At 36.4% G+C, this 20,853-nt stretch overlaps 1 protein-coding gene across 2 annotated transcripts in view; it reads left to right on the top strand.

The window, feature by feature from the left end:
* LOC145978968 (uncharacterized) overlaps positions 1-13,753 on the top strand; it is a 51,438-nt gene extending 37,685 nt beyond the window's left edge. Inside the window, exons 5-6 of one of the 2 annotated variants that reach the window (XM_083112006.1) lie at positions 6,617-7,425; positions 12,920-13,092. In XM_083112006.1, the coding sequence (XP_082968132.1) occupies positions 6,617-7,425; positions 12,920-12,951 (841 nt within the window). In that variant the 3' untranslated portion in view covers positions 12,952-13,092. Of the gene's footprint in view, positions 1-6,616; positions 7,426-12,919 lie in introns of both variants that reach the window. The other variant, XM_083112007.1, reaches the window with a different exon arrangement.
* Positions 13,754-20,853: the final 7,100 nt, after the last annotated feature.

The following is a 20,853-nucleotide window of genomic DNA, read 5'->3' as shown; positions in this document are numbered from 1 at the left end:
GGCAATTGGTTACCTGTCTGATAAAATGGATATGTGACCAGATGATGGCCAGTACTTCACGCTCCACTCCACTGTAAATTTACCACCTGTCTGGAGGAGGCCTATCAACTTTTGTCCCAAAAAAGACTACAGATTTATGACACCTTGGTGTAGAGTACATCTAACCATGTGCATAGTGATTCTTGCTCATGGTAGAGTCAGGTTTTTGTATTCCTACCATTCACAGCTGGGTGTGTAAGCCAACTGGCATCAAGTTCTGTGCAAGAGTGTACTTGGTTTAAATTATTGGGATGTTGGGAAGCAATCCTCCATCCACCATTAGCCTCTCTCACATTGCTCATCCTCTCACTCAGCTATATTTCAATTTATCGTAGATGCTCTTGCTATCTTTTATTTCATACTGTTTGCTGGGTGTGGTTTGTCCCAATACCTTTAAATTCAGTCCTCCAAATCCAGATGTACTTGAGGTTCCCTTTCGCCAGACCCTTTTCTCGAAGACCTTGGCTTTTGTTCTATATGCCAAGGAGTAATTCCTAATGAAGGTAGTCCTACGTCCTGATTCCATTTGATATATGAATAAATATAGATAAGATATAAGGATACGTATAAGATAAAAATATTGGATATAATTATAAGAATTAGGTAGAAAAATAGATTGAGTAATAATTAAGATGAAAAGTTATAAAATATTGGTTGGATAAAATAATATAGGTAAATGTAAGATGATACCATAATTAATGATATATTAGAATGTAATAATGAATTAGAGTAGACCTGAATGGATATTAGGAGATTACAGAAGATACAAATGTACATGTTGTTGTCTCGCATAGGGTTTGTGTTTGTAGTACATAATTATTGGGCTAAGTATTCCTAGACTTTTCTGTTGGGCCTCTCATCCTCCCTCAGGTAACTGGTCCTTCTTTTTGAGTCTGGGTTTCCATGAGTTCCTTAGGTCCATTTCACAGAATGCACTATCCACTGTTTCATCTATTAACTTCACACTTCCATACGTAGTATGCTTGTATTTCCTATTTACATCACTTCCTGAGTTTGCAAATTCTATCATTGTTCATATTAATCCTTGCTGGTCCTTAACTGACTGCTTGGTTGTGGGATTTTTCCTTGTGACTCTAATTCCTTACTAGGAACTAACACCTACTTACTCCTACTGTCCAGCTCCAGCATAACATCTCACTTTCCTGAGATTCACTAAGTTTAAGTTGGTTTATGACTTAACCTTGTGATTCTCTAGGTTATTCCAGTCAACTTGTAATGATTACATTCAAAATGGACTACCTTCGGCTGTACATGTGAAGGTTTCAGTTGTATTCTCTTCTCAGAAGAGGTTACTGGTATGTTCACTCAAATTTTAGTTTGTACGAGTAACCTTATGATTCTTTAAGTACTGTTACTGTCTGACTTCACATGACTGCATCCAAAATGGACTGACCTTGATCGATGTTGGAATTTCTTGACGTGCATTTTTATGGACGAGAGCCCTCATCCTTTTCTATTGCTGGTATGGTTCCTATAAGAATCCCTATCATTCACTCAGTTGTAGTCCTTCCGAGTAACTTAACCTTGATTCTCTAGGTTTAATTGCTGTCTGACTTCACATAGCAGCATCCGAAATGGACTGACCTTCATTCCATGTATGAATTTCTGGCCAAGCTTTCTTGTGAACGATAGTCCTCTGCAGAGCCGTAGTTGAGGGGGTGGGGGGGGGGGTGGGGGCAGTCGCCCTGGGTACTGATGGAAGGGGCACCGAATGGCAAGAAGAAAAACATTGAGAATTACTTGTAATAAAGGATGCATGCGATCCCCTCGAAAGTATTGGTGCCGTATTAGAATAATATCATTGCCAGTTTGCAAAGATATTGATTTATTTGCTCGCTTCGCTTGCATTACAAGCTTTTCTTTTAAACAAATAAAAGAAAATAAATAAATATCTGATTTACTTCTTAGTGAAGAGCTCCAATAGTATATGCAGCTGTAAAAATACTATTGGTGTAAACTGCAGTCTGTATGTCGTAACAACTGTACTAAATTTTCCTTTAAAACAAAATAATTTTGGCGAAATTTGACGTGAGGCAATAATTGAGGACATTAAAAGGGCAAAATATTTTGCCATTTTGTATCTCGACTCCTGATGCCAGTCATAAAGAGCAAATGTCGCAAATTTATTGTTACGTTACAGTGTCTTAAGATGGAGAGCGCAAAATCGAAGAAAGTTTCATTGGCTTCATTAACACTGCCAACAAAACTGGTGCTACCTTAACTGAAGACATTTTACATGCTGTTCAGAATGATGGCCTTTTCATGTCAAACTGCCGTGCTCGGTGCTTTGACAATGCCAGTAATATGTCGGGGAAATACTCCGGTGTTCAAGCTTGCATTTCTCATCAGTTTCCTACAGTTCACTATGTTCCTTGTGCATCGCACTCGTTAAATTTAGTTGGTGTTCATGCTGTGTCAGCAGACACAGAAACAGTCAATGGATTTGGAGCAATTCAAAATGTTTACAGTTTTTTCAGTAAAATCAACTCATTGTTGGGGTGTTTTAAAAAATCATGTTCATATTACTGTGAAGAGTCAATCAGCAACTAGGTGGTCTTCAAAAGCAAATGCAGTACAATCTCTTAAGTACCCAATTTCCAGATGTCTTTGCAGCTTTGGAAAATTATGTGACCTCTTAAAAGAGTCACCCGAAACAATTACACGGTGCCAAATGCCTGCTACGCAGCCTTAAGAAGTTTAACTTTGTCGTGTTCTTATTCTGCCAGGCTGATATCCTTCAAGCTATTAACGACGTTAACCTATGGCTACAAGAAATGTCTGTTACAATAGATATAGGTGTTAGTCACTTACAGGGACTGCCAATCGGGAAACAATTGTGACTAACGCTATTGAGAAAAGCAAACAGATCTGCGATGATATGAACATTGCAAGTAAAGAACAGCGTCCCAAAAAGAAAGCCAAGTTTTCCGATGAAGTTACAGAAGATGAAAGTGTAGCCATAAATGAAGAACAAAAAAAATTAGGAGGAGCTTGTTTTGTACATTGGATTCAATTTTGTCACAAATAGGTGATCGAGTCAAGCTAATGAAAGGAGTTTCGGAGGATTTTTCCGTAATTATTCCAAACAATATGGAAGTTATGTCAGAAGAAACGTTGAGAAAGGGAGTCTTTGATCTGGCTTTATTATACCCTGAGGATATACTTCATGAACTGTTTTTCTTTAAACATCATGCGCAAGCATTTTTAAGACTTTCACTTGGAATGCTTGTCAGAATTGTCACAACTTCTGCTCTCTCATTTATTCATAAAACATCATGATTTACGTTGTACCCAAATTTTATCACTGCATTGAAACTATTTTTAACTCTACCTTCGTCTGTTGCATTTTGTGAAATGAGTTTTAGTAAGCTAAAGCTTATAAAGAATTACGTGCGTTCTTCCTTGAGTCAAGAAAAGCGGACTAACCTGGCTCTTTTGTCTGTTGAGAAGTACAGAGTTCAATCACTTGTGTTCGATGATGTTATTAATGACTTTGCTGCTCGAAAGGAGAGAAGAGTGAAACTGTAGCTAGTATGTTCGCACAGGAGAATTGTCAAATAGTGATGTTCTTAATTATTATTATTATTATTGTGAGCCGGCCTGCATGGCATAGTGGTTAGCACATCACGCTACGATGCCAGGGGTTCTGGGTTTGAATCTCGGCCTGGGCATGGATGTTTGCGAGTGTCCATTCATCAATTTCATATCACTCATCCCCATCTTCGCAAATTAGCCAAAAGTGGCACAAAAAGCGAAGTAAAATAAAGCAAATCAATCTATCATCAATATTTTTTTTATTTTTTTTAGTAGGGCTGAGCCAATGCCAATGTGATGTATTGGTTGGAATTTATTAACTGATACTCTTCTGGGATTTAGTTTTTCACGCGCTCCACAAAATTGTTGGGAGACACTTTCGCGGACTAAATATCCTGTAAATTATGCAAAATTCGAATTTTCCTTCTATTTTGAGTTTTCTATGAAAAAAACCTGAATTTTGTGATAATGTTACGTGTAATTTAATAGTGTCGTGGTAACGTAGTCACCTTGTAATCAAGAAGTCCCTGGTTGGATATCCGTGCAGGCACATTTCACAGTGGTTCGGATCCCACTTTAAACTGTAGGTCCAGACCCGATTAGCAAAACAACAATTTACTTCAAAAAAAAAATATTCTCACGTAATTCTTGAATATTTTAAAGCAAAAATCTTGGTAAATTAATGCATATAATGTAAGTGAAATACTTATGCATTAATATTATTCAATATTTTGAACAACTTTAATTACAGTACACTCGCGATTATCTGAGCTAATTGGGACAGAGAATACCTCAGATACGGAAAAACACTGATAATACGGTGATAATGTGCTAATAGGTCGTAAATGATGAAACACTTAAAACTGTATAGTAATTATTTATTACTAGTACAACATAAATGAGGAGATTACTTTTTTCAAAAAGTCTTTCATAGACTTTCAAAGCCTCGGATGTCTGCTCATATTCACCTTTCTTCATCGTTTTCCATGCTAAACCACTGCCTCCCCTCACACTTTGACTCACCCACTTTTCAATGTCCTTCTGCTTACGTCTCCAATCTCCAACAGTCACTTCCCCGATTCCATAATCAGCAGCAACCTTTTTAATAGACTCACCTTTATCCAACCTTTTTATTGTGTTGAATTTTGTTTCCAGAGAAACCACACACCTTTTCCGTTTGCCACTCGTACTACATTACTCGCTTAGAATAGGCCTACACAGATTTAAACACCACCGCAACAATCGGATACACCGACAATGTAACGAACACGTGAATCGCGGACAGTGACTTGACTCCAACAAACAGGGGGTGCGTTATGAAGCGCCATGTCTTCCAACCACTCCCTCGGTTAACCCGGAGCCTCGGTTAATCGGGACTTGGTTAATCGCCTGTCTACTGTATTAAAATTTTCGGGGATCTGTATCGGTGGTATCAGCTCAGATCTAGTTTTTATTGTTGATTTCAGCTGATCAGTATAACATTTTGCAGTGTAAATAGGTTTTACTCTATAAACATTACATTAATACTGAATGATTTTAGCTAGTTTGTACAATGACTTTTCAGGGTATTTGTAAGGGTAATAAAAAAAGCATGACATTAATGATCTTTCTTTGAGATTTTTCTGCTGCCTAAGAAATATATATGCTATACATACGGTAAGGTGTTGTTTTTTTTTTGCTTGGATTAGTTTCATTTCTAGAATTTTTTATCATTGCACATCAGAGGTCAATAATGATCCTTAATTCAGAAGAATATGCGTATATGTACAAACAACTCGATAGTTGTCATTGCTACAATTATTAGCATAAATGAAACGTCAATTTGAATGAACGACATTATTTAAGCAAGGCACAACAACAATTGCTTCTACCCATCCCTTAAATAAACAATGGTAGAAGCTCGACAAGGCGAGTGTAGGCGGTGCCGAAATTTATTCTCGGCCCGGGCGCAGAAATCTCTAGCTACGGCTCTGGTCCGACCTCTTTCTACCATTAATTGTAGGTCCTTTATTGTAGATTATTACATCCAATTCTCTTAATTCTAATTCTACAAGTTCACAGTCTCTTGCTATATGATAACTTAAGATTACATTAGTTAGTTCTTCACTTCTGATCTTGGAGTAGGAGTTATCCGTAACAAGATTTAGATCTGTCAGAGACGATGTAGTATCTCCTTCTGTTTATGGCTGTTGGTCCTTTCTTATAATATCTTACTTCCTCTTCTTTAGGGGAGACCTTTTTGTTCCTCGGAATTCTTTTTGGTCTTGTATTTCTTTTAACTATCTTCCTTACTCCTCCTATTTCTCCTCTTGAAGCACCCTCACCTGCAAGAATTGGATTTCTTCTTATGTTAATTTGATATTCCTGTTCCTCTGCTTGAGATATTATTTCTGCTAATTTATTAAGAACTTCATATCTCTTCTTGTTCCTGAGTATCCTTTCAGGATTAGACTGATCATTGTTCTTCCTTAAGTTTTTAACTGTTACAGAGTTATCCATTCAGCATTCTGCAGCTAAACACTTTATGTTTGCCAATTTGAATCGGTGAAGATAACTGTTACAAGGGCCATGGCCCATAATGAAATGTACTAGTCCTTTCGATGGGTTTAAGTGGGTCCACTTTACTCTTTCATTGACATCCGGAATATAGTTCCTAGCTTGAAATTGACCCATCCTTTTCCCATTCTTCTTGCCACTTTTGATTGAAGTATCTATTAATTTCATTTATATTACTAATTTTATATTCTTGCTCGTGGTAGAGTCAGAGGTTTTGTGTTCCTACCATTCACAGCTGGATGTGTAAGCCAAGTAGCATCAAGCAAAAGTGTACTTGGTTGGTCCACATCTGTGAAGCTTTCCACTCTAAAATTTCTCCATTTTGTGTCGACTTACTTGTATTGTATTGTTTGTGAAAAGAAGCCAATGAAGTAAGAAAAATATATATCGGAGTTCATTCTGATAATTTTTAACAAGCTGATATATTTTCAACACTAGTTCACAATTTTTCTTTTCTCCTTCACAGATCTTCTGACAGCACACACAGAGGTCCTTTTGGTCTGGGAAGATCAACAAATGAAACTTTTCCTCCCACAAACTTCTCAACAGATTCAATATTGGAAGAAATCCTCATCGGGCCCCCGATAGTTTCATGTAATATTTGCGAAAAAATACATGAAGGCCCATTCTCATGTAAATTTTGTGGAAAAACTTATTCTCATAAACAGTGTCTTTTAAATCATGAAAATACACATGCAGGTGATTCCATTTACAATTGCAGCTTCTGTGAAAAATCATTTTCTACAGAATATATACTTACAAGGCATGCAAGATTGCACACAGTTGTTCGTCCTTTTTCTTGTAATCTTTGTGGAAAATCTTTTTCTTGTAAAAATTATCTATTGATTCATGAAGGTCTGCATACAGATCCTCACAGGTTCACGTGTAGCATTTGTGAGAAAACCTTTTGTACAAAATTTGTACTTGTGAGACATGCAAGAATGCACACAGATAACCATTCTGGAAAATATATTTCTCGCAAAAATTGTCTTTTAAATCATGAAAGTACAAACACTGGTCTTGGCAATTTCTGTTGCAGTATTTGCAGGAAGTCGTTTTCTACAAAATACAAGCTTAAACTCCATGCAAGAATGCACAAATGTGTTTGCCCATTTCCTTGTAATCATTGTGGAAAATCTTCTGCTGTCAAAGATCTATTTCCTGAAGAAAAACATTCAGTAACATTTAGTTGTCGCACTTGTGGAAAGTCATTTTCACGTAAAAGTTGGTTGTTGAGGCATGAAAGAACCCATACAGGAATTCGTCCATTTGGCTGTAAGTTTTGCAAAAAATCTTTTGTTGATAAAAGTTATCTTGTAATCCATGAACGAACACATACTGGCGTTCAGCCATTTAGTTGCAGCACTTGTGGAAAGTCATTTTACTCTAAATATGGATTAACAAATCATGAAAGAACACATACAGATATTAAGCCATTTTCTTGCAATATTTGTGGAAAATCTTTTTCTCAAAAATATAATCTCTCGTACCACGTAAAAACACATCAAGAAATTGGCCAGTTTATGTGTGATGTATGCGGAAAAACTTTCTTACAAAAAAGTGGATTTTTAAGACATGAAAGAATCCACGCAGGCATTCAACCATTTTGTTGCCAGTTTTGCAAAAGGTTTTTTACTTCTAAAAGTTCTCTTGCAAGTCATGAAAAATCACATTCTGAAGTTCTGCCATTTAGTTGCAGCACTTGTGGAAAGTCATTTTTACGTAAATGTCGGCTTTCAAGGCATGAACGAACACACACAGGCATTCGTCCATTTTGCTGTAAGTTTTGCAAAAAAACTTTTGCTGATAAAGGTTATCTTGTAATCCATGAACGAATACATTCTGGTGATCGGCCATTTAGTTGCAGCACTTGTGGAAAAGCATTTTACCGTAAATATGAATTTACAAATCATGAAAGAACACATACAGAAATTGAGTCATTTTCTTGTGCTATTTGTGGAAAATCATTTCCTCAAAAATATCTTCTATCATTCCACATAAAAACACATGTAGAAGTTGGCCAGTTTATTTGTGATGTTTGTGGAAAAACTTTCTTCAGAAAAAGTGAGTTTTCAAGACATGAAAGAAGTCACACAGACATTACCCCATTTTATTGTAAGTTTTGCAAAAAATCTTTCACTTCTAAAAGTTATCTTGCGAGTCACGAAAAATCACATGCTCAAGTGTTACCATTTAGTTGCAGCACTTGTGGAAAGTCATTCTCTCGCAAAAGTGTGTTTACAAGGCATGAAAGAACGCACACAGGTGTTCGTCCATTTTGTTGTGAGCTTTGCAAAAGAACTTTCGCTGATAAAAGTTATCTTGTAATTCATGAACGCATGCATTCTGGTATTCGGCCATTTAATTGCAGCACTTGCGAAAAGTCATTTTACCGCAGAAGTGAGCTTAAAAGACATGAAAATACACACAGAAGATTTCAAGAATTTTCTTGTGATGCTTGTGGAAAATCTTTTGCACGAAAGCATCATCTTGTATTACATATAAAAAGTATCCATAAATTATCTACTTCACTTGTAATACCTGCTGAATATTCTTCCTGAGAGACAATTGTTAAAAGCATGTATTCATTTTTTTTTTCCAAGGTTACGAAAGGAGGATTGTTTTCCTTGTGATAACAAAATGGCGATAAGAGGTGAATTTATCCATGAAATGAATGCCAAATGCTAGTGTTGCAATATGCAGATAGGAAAAATGTCAGAAACTGAACACATGAAATTGAGTACTACACAAAATGAGCATTTCCTGACATAAGATGCTTTCTCCTTTATAAGCAATTTTTACATTTCCTGGCTTCAGATAAATTGAATATCCTAACTGGTAGTTATGTAATTATTAAAAATAACCTGAAATGAAAATTATTGATATTGCCTGATATTTAAAACTATCAATATTTTTTTTTGTTTCAAAATGTAATACAAATTAGACATTCTACAATGTAATTTCATGAAGTTTAGTAAATCACTTGATGAATTTTGTCGGCTGTGTGGTCCATGACTTTGTAATAAGCAGCTGTAGCAACTTGGAAGATCTATTCTAACACAGGGTGGCCACGCTATGGCAATGATAAAATTCAAGTATAATTCCCATTTTTCAAGGCAAGCTTTCCAAAGATTCAAGGGGTCAAGCAGATAGTTTTTTTTTTTTTATTTCAAATATATTAACAATATAGGTTGAAAGACAAAGAGACAGTTGACATCACATCGGGAGTTCATCCTGTGGAAACTTAAATATAAACATGAAAATTATGTGCCCCCCCCCCCCCAAATAGTAACATTTTAATTTTAACTACCTTTTGAAATTTATATTATTTTTTCCATAGATTTTGCGTTGGTGTATTCTAAATATTAATGATTGAGAATTAAAACTTCTATCAAATATTGTACAAACATCAAAACATTGGATAGTATTATTGGGTTTTCGTACAGATGCTAGTGTTATATTTAATCTTACACTTTTATTCGCAAAATTATTCCTCTTACAAGAAAAAGCTAGGATAATAGCAGATCCGAATAATAATAATAGCTTTGTAGAAAAGTATTTAGAGATTTGGACATCATGCCCAAATGCATGTCGTGCATGTACACAATTCATCTGTTTATGAATGCGAAAACTGACTCAAACAATTCTTTCAGGTATAACATTCATTCTCATAAGTACCACACAAGGAACATCAGCAATCTTACAATACCATCACACAACACTACACTATTTGAGACAGGACCAAAATACACAGATATTAACCTTTTCAACAACATTCCAAGTGATGTAAAAGCAATTCAGTCATTCCTCATCTACAAAGTTAGTAAAAAAAATATTTACAAGACCATTGTTTCTACTCAATAAAGGAATACTGGACAATAAATTGTAAGTAGCCTCATACTTAAGAATTTTCTGGGTACTTAGTGAGGTACTAACTCTTCGAACAGCCATGATGAAGGCTAGTTCTTGTAAACATGGAATTAAGCAGATAGGCAGGAGATACTAGCACAGACATTCGTGATTTAAAATGAATGTGCAATTAGTGCAGATGTAATGAATGCTACATGGTGGATATTTCCTTGCACACGACAAATAAAATTGATTGCAAACATGACGGCTGTGTGAATCCTAACATCACATGAAACTCACCTATGGGTGTAAATGTAGTTGTAACTAATATTAGCAAAACTCTAGAAAGTATGTAGAATCTCCCATTAGTCAATCAATTGTAAAATTTGTACATTTTAATATCATATGTGGTTTACATACAGCGTACCCTTGAAGGATAGTTGGAAATAAATAATAATTGTAATATACATTGTACTAACATGTTTCATACCATATATGAAATATCAACCAGTGTATAGTGGTCAGTGGAATAAAATAAATTATGTATGTATGAGACCTGGATGTGTATGTTGTTTTTGTTCTAATGAGGGCTTTGTACGTATTAGTTTTGAATGCATGAATGAAATTTAATGTTGTTGTTATTATGATTATTATTATTGCATGGTTCTTGCCATTTTAGTACATGCCCATACTTTTAAAAATAACCAGTTGTTGATGTATTTTGAATTGATATAATGAATTATGCAACCAAGATAAAAGGTAATTGTTTAGTCACATGTTTGTAATACCATAGCTATAGAACTTTGTAGAATGAGTATGAATCTTCTTTTAATATGAACTGATTAGGAATATCATGTTAAAAACTATGATTACGGATGAGTACAACTAATCATTCCTCTTTCTTTGGCAACCGAACAGCAAATTTTATAATCTTAAGGCACAAATGTAACAAACCACAGAGAAAGAAAATTAAAAACCAGAAGGGGCTATAGTAGGGCCATGTTCAGGAAAAAAAATCAGGAAGGGTTTTAACAGAGTCGTAGAGATAGTGTGCATGTGTTGTTAGTGGGAAGGGGGGGGCATGAATCAAGAGAAAGCATGTCTTAATTCCTGACCTGATCCATGATGTTGTTTTGAACCAGTTTTGTACAAGGGGAGATGCTAAAGAAATATCTAACATGTGTATTGAAAATGTCCAGTTTCCATGCATTGCTTTTTGGAAAAGGTTTTTTTTTCTTCTTCAATTTTTCAGGTTCTTTGTGAAGCTCAGTGTCTATATAGATCTCAACAAAAATAATGTTTCTATTACTTTTTGTGTGTCTACAACTGCTTAATGATTGTCCAGCTGTAAACAAATTGTGTGTATCATTGGGTAAAATATTGATATGTTGAACCAGCTCTCTCGGTTGGCAAGCCTTTGGACAGGGTTCGTCAAAGTGCTTCTTTATCTTTTTTGATTCTTTTGTCAGAGAATTCGCTTGAAATCCTCCTACTTGGCACATATTTTCATCATTCCAACAAGTGATTGAAGTGATCCACAAACTCGGCCATTTCTAAGAAAGTGTTTCGTAAGAGATCATATGCAACCATATCAAAAGAATCTGCTTGTAATGCCTCAGAAGTGAGATTCATCTGCTCCAAGACTTTACATCGAACAGTCAGTAATAAAATGAAACTTCCTCCTTAAGGCCAATGGGCTCACTTCTTTCATTTGGCTTCCTGCTTATTAACATTATATAAGAAAAAATTTCAAAATGTCAAAAAGCCTCTCTTTAGAGCATACATAATTTCTTATCTTCTTGCCCATTGAGTTGGATTCAGTGTTTTCAAGTTGGGTTCAGCATATTTATTTTTCAAGATTAAAAAAAAAAATACATTCTGAATTGTTACAAACAAAGGGGCTCTTTCCTGTTTACCTTCTAAAGCAATAAGAACCAAAATGAAATTATGACTACTGCAATTTTGAGGTGCAAGTTGTTTGGTTCTTTTTTGTACATACCCCGATTTGCTTGCTTAGCATAGTGAGAAATTGTGTCATAATGTCTGTAGATGTGCAACTTCACGAAACAACAAGGTTTGGGTCTCATACGTCACTAGAATCTGCCTGCAGCGGGCCAGTCTAACAAAAACATAAGTCAGGAAAATCCATTACAGTCTTCCGGCCATTTGGAGTACCTTTGTCTTTTTTACCTTGCCCTCACCAAATCCCCTCCCCCACCTATGTCCCTGTTCTGCAAGTGTAGGAGAGTAAAGGATAGGAAGTCTGGTAAGAACATAAAAGTGTATAATATTTGGAATTGTCTTTTTTAACAAGGATTTTTGAAAAGTGTTTCTGTTGCAAAATCCTGAACATGCTGTTAATTTGCAGCAACAGTGGTAAGATTGAGAACCTGATGGTCATTGTATCTGCCTATGCTTGCATGATGCATTAACACATTGTAATTGGTTACAAACACTAAGAGTCCTAACCTAAACTTATAGAGAGATAATTAGAAGTAGGCATTGTACCTCTCTACCCCCTTTGCTGCTGTATTGCTGGTGCAATATACATACTCAAAAGTATCATCCACCAGACCTGAAAGTTCATGGAGTAAACTTTTCATCTCTTGTTGCATTTACCCTGTTGACCTATACAGCTAACAGGTGTTGTTTAAAGTATTAAGTATTTACTTGGATAAGACTTAATACATCTATTAACAACTGACGTGTATGGTGAAATTTATATGTCATGTAAATCCAAGAGTCTCTTCTTACAAACATATCTGGCAATTTCTAGGACCCACACAACCCAGTATTCAAATTCCTCCTCCTAGGATACTCTAGCTATCTGATGTGCTCTGTGGTCTGACAATTCTGATATCTTTTTGAATATTGATATAATTTCAGCGCTAGTGTACTCTTTTTCTTTTCTTCTCCACAGATCTTCTGACAGAATGGATGGAAATGCTATAAGTGTGGGAAGATCAACAAATGAAACCTTACCTACCCCAAACTCCCCAACAGATTCACCATCTGAAGAAATATTCATGGGAATTCGAATATTTCCATGTAATATTTGTGGAAAACTATTTGCATTCAAACATCAGATTATAAAGCACCGCAAATTGCATGAAGGTGTATTTTCTTGTGATCTTTGTGGAAAATCTTTTGTTAATAAAAATTGGCTCTTTGTTCATGCACAAAACGTTCATGCACAAGACCATTCAGGAGTGCAGCCATTTTGTTGCAGCATGTGTGGAAAGTTATTCTATAAGAAAGATAATCTCATTAATCACGAAAAAACACATACAGTGATTGAATTGTTTGCTTGTGATATTTGCGGTAAATCCTTTCGTGTTAAGTCTAATCTTTCAGATCACATAAAAATACATCTAGGAGATTACCAATTTTCTTGTAATATTTGTGGAAAAGCCTTCTTTAGAAAATGGGAGCTTTCAAGACATAAAATAACACACACACAGAAACCATTTTCTTGCAAGCTTTGCAAAAAATCTTTCAGATATAAAAATTCTCTTGTAATCCATGAAAGAACACATTCTAGAATAAAGCCATTTAGTTGCAGCACCTGTGGAAAATCATATTATCATAGATATCATCTCACAAGACATGAAGTGACACATAGGCAGTTTACATGTGACATCTGTGGAAAATGTTTTTCTGTAAAAGATTGCCTTTTGGACCATTTAAAAATGCATCTGTAAATTAAGTAATTTATATGTAATATATGTATTTTTTGTTTTAAGAAACATTAATGTTAAAATCACAAGTGTTTATTGTGTTGTTATTTTTCGAAACTGAGTTTCAACAAATTAACGAATTAGAGTCTAAAGTTAATCCTTAAATGCAAAGCTGATACAAAAATCTACCACCAGGTATTTTCGCCAATGCCAGGGCTGGTACATTTGTGTATGAATTGCTTAGAGTGTGATATTTTGGATACACAGAGATGTATCATTTTTGGAATACATGAGCTTTGAAGCATGTCATTAGTAATTAGCAGTAGCGCAGGAATGGGGGGTACAGGGTACATTGTACCCCCCTAAATTCGTAGATCAAGTTGTACCCCCTAAAATAATTTTACGCGCAAGCTGCTGCTGTCAAAATAATCTACGTTCTAATAGCTCAACACCAAAATATTATATTGTTTACAATCATTATCTTCCTTTGCAATAAAATTCAAACCACTTTAAACTTATTCTACTACATTGTGGTACTAGTTAGCTTCATTTGTGCTCTTGGAAACCTTTTTAAAGGGATGGAAATTGTTTTAAAGGAGTGTGAAACGATTGAGTAAGATAAAGTTTAGTTTCAGGAAATCGTGCTACAGGCTAACTTCTCGCTTGTGTAGGGCAGGGGGGTACAGTTTTCTAAGGAGGTAGTCAATTGATTAATAAGATATAAACCTATTTCAGAATAATATAGGATGACCTTCTTTCCTTTCGATTTTTCAAATAGGATTTTCTTAAAGTAAATATTTTCACAATTGTCAGAAACGAAATTGTGGGAATTTTTACAACCTATGAAATTACATAAATTTTTCATATTCCATCACTATAAACAGAATTTATGATTTTCCCGTTTTATGCATACATAAATGTGTTGAAAATTCCACATAATTTTATCAATTCAATTATTTGTAAGATACTCGTATTTCTATTTGAACTGTAGATCCAGTCCCGATTACCCTATCTGAGCATAAAGTGAATGTAAAACAAGTTTTGACAAACTTCTGAATTAATACCAAAACGAGAACAAGCCCAAACAAGAACGAGAAGGACCTCTTCATACAGGAGACAGGCGGAGAATATGGAACCTGCGTTTCTAGTGAACTTTTGTGAAACATCTATAATCTTATTGAGATAGGAAACGCACCAAGTCTATCCCTCCCTCTGATAAAATCACAAGTCGCGCCCTGTTTTAATACCTAGGAAATATCATTGTTTCATTTCAACTAAGAACGATATCGAGATAAATAAAGTTAATTAATAAAGTCAAACTATAAGAAAATTATATAAATCAGGTGAATACACAAGATGTTCCTGTAGATTCGATGCTTTGCCAGTAGCTTTGTCAAGGTCACTATTTATATTTTGAGCCTAACAATGAAAAAACAGGAATTTGGCATTCAAAACTGCTTTATTGTTTTTCGAAGTATTCTCCTTTATGGTCAATACACTTTTGCATTTGTTCGAACCATTTGTCAAAGCAGTTTTTCCAATCTTCTTGAGACACCTCCATAATATGGTTTTTGAACGCATCAACGGCATCTTCCGCCGACGAAAATCGTTGTCCACGCAATTTATTCTTGACATTCGGGAACAAGAAGAAGTCATTGGGTGCCAAATCAGGACTGTACGGCGGATGACCCATCAATTCGATTTTTTGACTGTTCATAAAGTCGGTTGTTAGACGAGATGTGTGACAGCTGGCATTGTCTTGATGAAGAATGATCCGACGGCGTTTGTTTGTTTTCCGTATTTGACCGAAGACCTCTGGCAAACAAATTGTTGTGTACCATTCAGAGTTGACCGTTCTACGTTCCTCTAAAGGCACAGTTGCCACATGACCAGTTTTCCCGAAAAAACAGGCGACCATTTGTTTCGATGTGCTTCGAGCGCGAACAACTTTTGTTGGATTGGGTTCATCTTGAAACACCCATACAGTCGATTGCTGTTTACGTTCCAGCTCATGCATATATCCATGATTCGTCACCTGTTACAATCTTATATACGTCTTTTGAAGCACCAGGATTGTATTTATTGAGCATTTGTTTGCACCAATTGACGCGAGCGTCTTTTTGAGTTTTTGTCAAATTGTGTGGGATCCAACGAGAACATACCTTTCTCACAGCTAAATGATCATGTAATATTTTATATATGGTGGTGGAACTAATGCCTATGGTTGCCTCATTCTCACAGTATGTCACATGATGATCTTGCAGTATTAGGTTTTGCACAGCATCAATGTTTTCTTGAACAACAACTGATTTTGGACGACCTTCGCTAATCTAGTCAGTGAGCGAATGGCGGCCACGATTAAATTCGTTATACCAGCGTTTCACAGTGGCAAAGGATGGGGCTTCATCGCCAAATGTGGAAGTAAGTTGATGGATGCACTCTTGTCTTGATAATCCACGTCGAAAATCGTAAAAAATCATCGCACGAAAATGTTCACGAGTTAATTCCATTTTATTGTTGTCGCGCAATCTCCAAGGCAACATAAACAACACAAATGAAGCTATTGACAAAACATTTGAAGTACGTTATGGTCAATAATGCCAGACGATTCCGTGCAAACGTCAAATCGCACCTAACTTCAATCAGTGTTGCCAAGGCTCAAAATATAAATAGTGGCCCTCGTACTATTTGTACTAAATAACTGAAGTCCAGTTTTGGCATATACTTACTGTTCCACTCTAACTTTCGTCACCTTGTATGGCTTTATCAGGAAATAAGACAAGAATCGTCAAAGTTTAATACATGGGAAGGTGAGTTGGGTTAAAACGGTTAAAACTTAAGGTAAAAGACAATAGAGTGCCCTGTCACTCCGTACTCCATCTCTGGCTAGGTTAACATATAACCTCAGTCTGGAAACTTTATTGTCACACTTAAGTTATTAATTAAGTTGATTGATTAATTTGTTTATTTTTCTTTGCTTCTCTTCCACTTTTGGCTAATTGCGAAGGTGAGGATAACTGATGATATGATAAAACTGATGAACCTGGGACCTATGGTGTCCTAGCACACTATGCTAACCACTCCCAAGGTCGCCATTTTTAATTAATTTTGGAATGTAAATTTTACAGCAACATTGCATGATCATGAAGGAAACAGTGAATAGTGTTAATGGATTTTTATACACAAAGATAATAAATGCCATGTTTCCCCCCAAAACTTTTGTTGGAATTTTTCTTGATAAAAATAATGTTTTAGTTCATGAATGGAGTTCAGCCATTTTGTATTAGCACTCAGAGAGGACAATTTATTGCAAGATTTATATTTATAGCTCATCCCTTATCAGCAGCTACCATCTAAAGGTGAAGTTGGGGGTAGACGCCTTGAAGATGAATTTCTCAGTATATTACAACTTATTGTATATGATGTTTAATCCTGCGAAGGAAGTAAAATTAATTACCACTATACACGATTTAAATTAGATATTTGTAAGATTTCTATGTGGTTGAGTATGGAGTACAACATCTGATAAAAATTATACAAAAGCACTTTTGAAATGCAGTACAGTCGATGATATATTTTTGGCAGGAAAAAGAAATTGCAATAGTAAGTGGATATTTGTGGTTTGTAGTTTTCTTAAATTCCAATCAGAAAAGGAAAAATTTTGTAGAAAGTTCATCCTCACCTTATGACAAGTAAATTAATATACTCTATGTGATCAGAAGTATCCGGACACCCACCTGAAAATAAAGTACAAGTTTGGACAACCCTTTATCGGGAACACTGGTAGTCAATACGGTGTTGGCCCACCCTTAGCCTTGATGACAGCGTTCACTCTCACAGGCGTACTTTCAATCAGGTGCCGGAAGGTTTCCTGAGGAATGGCAGCCCATTCATCGCAGAGTGCCTAAATGAGAAGAGGTATTGATGTGGATCGGTGTGTTCTAGAACGAAGTCGGCATTCCAAAACATCCCAGAGATGTTCTATGGGATTCAAATCAGGACTCTGTGCAAGACAGTTTATTAGTGGAACATTGTTGTCGTCAAACCACTCCCCCACAAGCCCTGCAGTATGGACGGGTGCTTGGTCATGTTGAAAGACACAATGGTCATCCCCGAACTGGTCTTCAACGGTAGGCAGCATGAAAACTGTTAAAATGTCAACGTAAGCTTGTGCCCTGACATTGCCATGTAAAGCAACAAGGGGGCCAAGCCCCCTCCAGGAGAAACATGACCACACTGTAACCCCGCCACCTCCGAATTTCACTGTCTGCACTGTACAGGATGGTAGATGTCGTTCACCAGGCATTTGCCACACCCACACCTTACCATCGGATCGCCACATTGTGTACTGTGATTCATCACTCCACACAACAGTTTTCCACTGTTCTATGGTCAAGTTTCGACGCTTCTTGCACCACACCAGGCAGCTTTTGGCATTTGTCTGTGTGATGTTTGACTTATGGGCAGCTGCTTGGCCATGGAAACCAAGTTGCCGCACCTTACACTAGACAGTCATGGTGCTTGGAGTAGATCATGATGCAGTTCGGAATTCCTGTGTGATGGTGGCGATGGATGATTGACGATAATGCTGTACAACCGTCTTCAACACTAGATGGTCTCTGGAGGTCAACATGGCAGGTTGGCCTGCAAGCTTTTGGGTTGTACACATACCTTCACTATAAAATCGGAAACAGTGGACAGAGGGATGTTTAGGAGGGTGGAAATCTCACACACAGACTTCCTACACAAGTGGCACCCAACCAACTGATCACGTTGAAAGTCTGTGAGTTCCTCAGACAATCCCATACTTCTGTCTCACACTGTCTGCAGACTACTGAGTTTGCTGACTATGTGTTCCACGCGGTAGATGGCAGTACTGTGTCGCCCTCTATGATGAACACACGTTTCGCGGTGTGTCCGGATACTTTTGATCACATAGAGTATGTGTAAGTGAGAAGTGCACTAAACACCAATGTAGGCTAACAAAATAACTTGATTCATATCAGGTTATGAATGGCTGCAGATCTTTGTCACTCGAGGCAAAATAAGATTTAGTCCCCACCCACCCATTTCCAAGGATGGACATATTAAGTTGTCTGTACACAATCAATTGAACCATAAACAATACATTGAATTCCACATTTAAGGAAGTGACGTCAGAGCATGCATGCATTGTGTTTCCTCTTGAATTCATGGTTTATGTCCAAGAATTCCTAATTAGGAAAGGTGTTCTAATAAAACCTTTCTAAGCAGACTGTCGATCAATCCAAGCACATGATATTGAAATTGATTATCGACTAACACATAGAGGCACTCCTCCATGAAGGTCAGCCGACAACAAAGATGAGTGGAAAGCTCTAACTATTCGGATGCGTGGGTATCGGTAAAGCAAACTGCGTATTTACTCAGTGGTACGTAAATTTCAATTGGATTTTTGAAACACCGTATCTGTATATGATTAACGTTTTTCCAAAAACTTTGCATTGCTTCATTTCCCTAATTTCTCCATCTCACGATCTCGTTACTGAAGGATCCGGGCTCGAGCCCTGGCCTGTGCATGAGTGTTCCTTTATAACCACTCTTCATCCGTTTAATTTAATCAACGTTTGTCATGGCAGAATTTAGGTAAAGTGATGGAAAAGCAACGCTGAAGAAGGGGGAAAAATACAAATAATTTCCTCCCAGTGCATCTGCAGGGCACTGTGAAATCAGGAGTCCAGAGTTCTCTGTTTATGATTGTACCTCGTGACGTCCATAAGCTCATTAGCTACTTATCACTATTAAATCTATACAGCTAGAAAAAGCGATGGGTGGCAAAATTTCAATATATTAGAGGAGATAAACAGGTAACAAGACACACGTTTTTCTACTTTCTTCAATGATATTCATTTGGCTTTTTTAGTTCTGGGATACATTTTTCATTCCAAATTATTTCATTATTCACTGAAGAGTACAACACATAGGAACAAGAATGCGTGCTCGTCACGGGTTCGAATCCCAGCCTGAATTATTCTTTGTGAGGTCCCTTAATCAATTTCATTATATCATCACTCATCCTCATTTTCACGATAAACAAATGTTGCAGTAAGGTGAAGAAAAATAAACCAAACCAACAACAACAATTAGAACGCACGTGTTCTTGCCCAAATTAATACGTCCATATTTATGACTGTTTAGCTTACCCATTTTTTTTATTGGAGGTCAAATTATTAGTATATTTAAGTAAAACACTACTAAAATGAGAGCGAGAGAGAGCGTGAGCAAATATTTGTTATTTAATCATTATATATTCCATATTTGAAAAACAGAGAAAAGAAACCATAACATTTTTGTCTGCTGATAATACAAGTACGTTCCCATTCATATACAAATAAAACTACATCCCATATTATACATACATATTGTACACCGTTTAAAAGGTTGTATAAATACAGAGAACATAAGTACTGCAGAAAGTTTTCCGTTGAGTTCTTTAGAGGATTTACAAAGGAATCGAATGGAAACCAATTTCCTATCTGTCCTATAGAAGATAAACTGGAGGACCTGAAACCACGGGTTTTCAACCATTGGAGCGGGAGGTACAGGCAGAAATCTTCCCTTTCCCTTCGGGCACTTTCTGAAATTATTTTGTGTCATATGATGACACACTTACTCTGGTGTCTCAAATTAGTCTTATAATACCGAGAATGATCTTTGTTACAGTTACTCTATTTATTGACTTATTTTTCTTGTCATACTGCCACCTGTGGGTAAAATGTGAAATTGTCAATTTTTTTTTAGATCATGTACAGGTGCAATTTCAGATCTCTCAATATTTCAATAACAATGTTGTTAAATGACTCAATTGTCAGTTTTGTTGAGTCATGAATACAATGTTTCAACAACAATTGAATAGTGCACTCCCTAAGGATTTTTTAAAATTACTTTTAGTTTACTGAAACTTCTTTCACAAAAGGTAACAAAGACTGGAAGGGCGAGAAGTGTTCTTTCTTAATTTTGATGCTTGAATATGTTTGGCCTCCCCGATGGAGCAGTGGTAGAGCCAATCAATTGGTCCCGGGTTTGGTTCCCAGTGGAGGCACATATTGGTTCGGATCCCACTTTAAACTGTAGGTTCAGTCCCGATTACCCTTACTGTGCATAAAGAGGACTTAGAAACACCAAATCAATCAATCAT

The sequence above is a fragment of the Lepisma saccharinum genome, chromosome 25 (genome assembly GCF_977018435.1).
Source record: "Lepisma saccharinum chromosome 25, izLepSacc3.1, whole genome shotgun sequence".
Lineage (NCBI taxonomy): Eukaryota > Metazoa > Arthropoda > Insecta > Zygentoma > Lepismatidae > Lepisma > Lepisma saccharinum.
The sequence above is the reverse complement of the archived record's forward strand: the minus strand, read 5'-3'. Positions and strand labels throughout refer to the sequence as shown.